Source organism: Phytophthora parasitica (genome assembly GCF_000247585.1).
Source record: "Phytophthora parasitica INRA-310 unplaced genomic scaffold supercont2.12, whole genome shotgun sequence".
Taxonomy (NCBI): domain Eukaryota; phylum Oomycota; class Peronosporomycetes; order Peronosporales; family Peronosporaceae; genus Phytophthora; species Phytophthora nicotianae.
Window position 1 is genome coordinate 983295 of NW_008648998.1, and position 1010 is coordinate 984304.

The window sequence follows — 1010 nt, forward strand, 5'->3', positions numbered from 1 at the left end:
GAAAAAAACAGCGCGTGCGTGACATGGTAGATGTCTTGACCCGCGAAGTCCCAGAATGTCACATCGTGCTGTTTCGACGTCGTTCCATCATTGCTATTTTCCTTAAATGTAAACGGAAACAGGTCGATACCGATCGTTCGGACTTTAATATCCTCTGACGACGGCTCGTTCCTAGTCATCGACTTGACAAGACTTGTCTTGCCCCAGGTGCTTGGACCGACGATACAGACCTTGGACCGATAGACCAGTTGATCCGCAGAAGTCTCCTCCAAATCGTCAAGAAAGGTCCTGACCGCGTCTTCGCCGCCTTCAATGGCTTCCGACGGAATCTCTGTCAATGATACACCCTTAGCATAACATTCATGCCAGTGATGCGCACACGCCAGTAGTCCCATCCGGTGTTGTTCCAGAGACGCCTTGGCGACCGATACAGATAAATAGTTCGGATTCGACCCACTTGAGCAGAGTAAATGTGCAACGGCAATTGCTTCATCTAGATCCCTTTTCGAAATTGTCCAGATCATGCTGATGAGCGGAGTGCGGTTCTCCTATTCACACGAATTACAATCTCAGACACGAGTACCAACAAAGGTAAAACTCCGGTCAGCACTAACTGACCTTATCAACTGCATCAATGTTGGCGCGTCGATGCAACAACAATGATACCACATCCGTATTGCCGTATTCAGCCGCATAATGGAGCGCTGTCCTGCCATCCTGCATTATCCCATTCGACAAGACAGAAACAACACCACAAATCGGAGTCAGACACGTCCTAACATCTCACCACACATGCATACACCACCGCCACAGCACTCCTCACTGTCGACGTCAATACATACCTTCTCAACAGCATTCACGTCGGCACCTCGATCCAACAGCAACGACACAACATCCGTATTGTCGTTAGATGCTGCATAATGGAGCGCGGTCCAGCCATCCTACATTATCGCATTCGACAAGACAGAAACAACACCACAAATCGGAGTCAGACACGTGCCAACATCTCA

At 49.1% G+C, this 1010-nt stretch overlaps 1 protein-coding gene across 1 annotated transcript in view; it reads right to left on the minus strand.

Annotated features, from left to right (window-relative positions):
* PPTG_22166 (hypothetical protein) overlaps positions 1-723 on the minus strand; it is a gene marked incomplete at both ends in the record, with an annotated part of 5570 nt that extends 4847 nt beyond the window's left edge. Inside the window, 2 exons of the mRNA XM_008902060.1 lie at positions 24-548; positions 619-723. Coding sequence (XP_008900308.1) covers positions 24-548; positions 619-723 — 630 coding nt within the window. The remainder of the gene's footprint in view (positions 1-23; positions 549-618) is intronic.
* Between the last annotated feature and the right edge of the window lie 287 nt (positions 724-1010).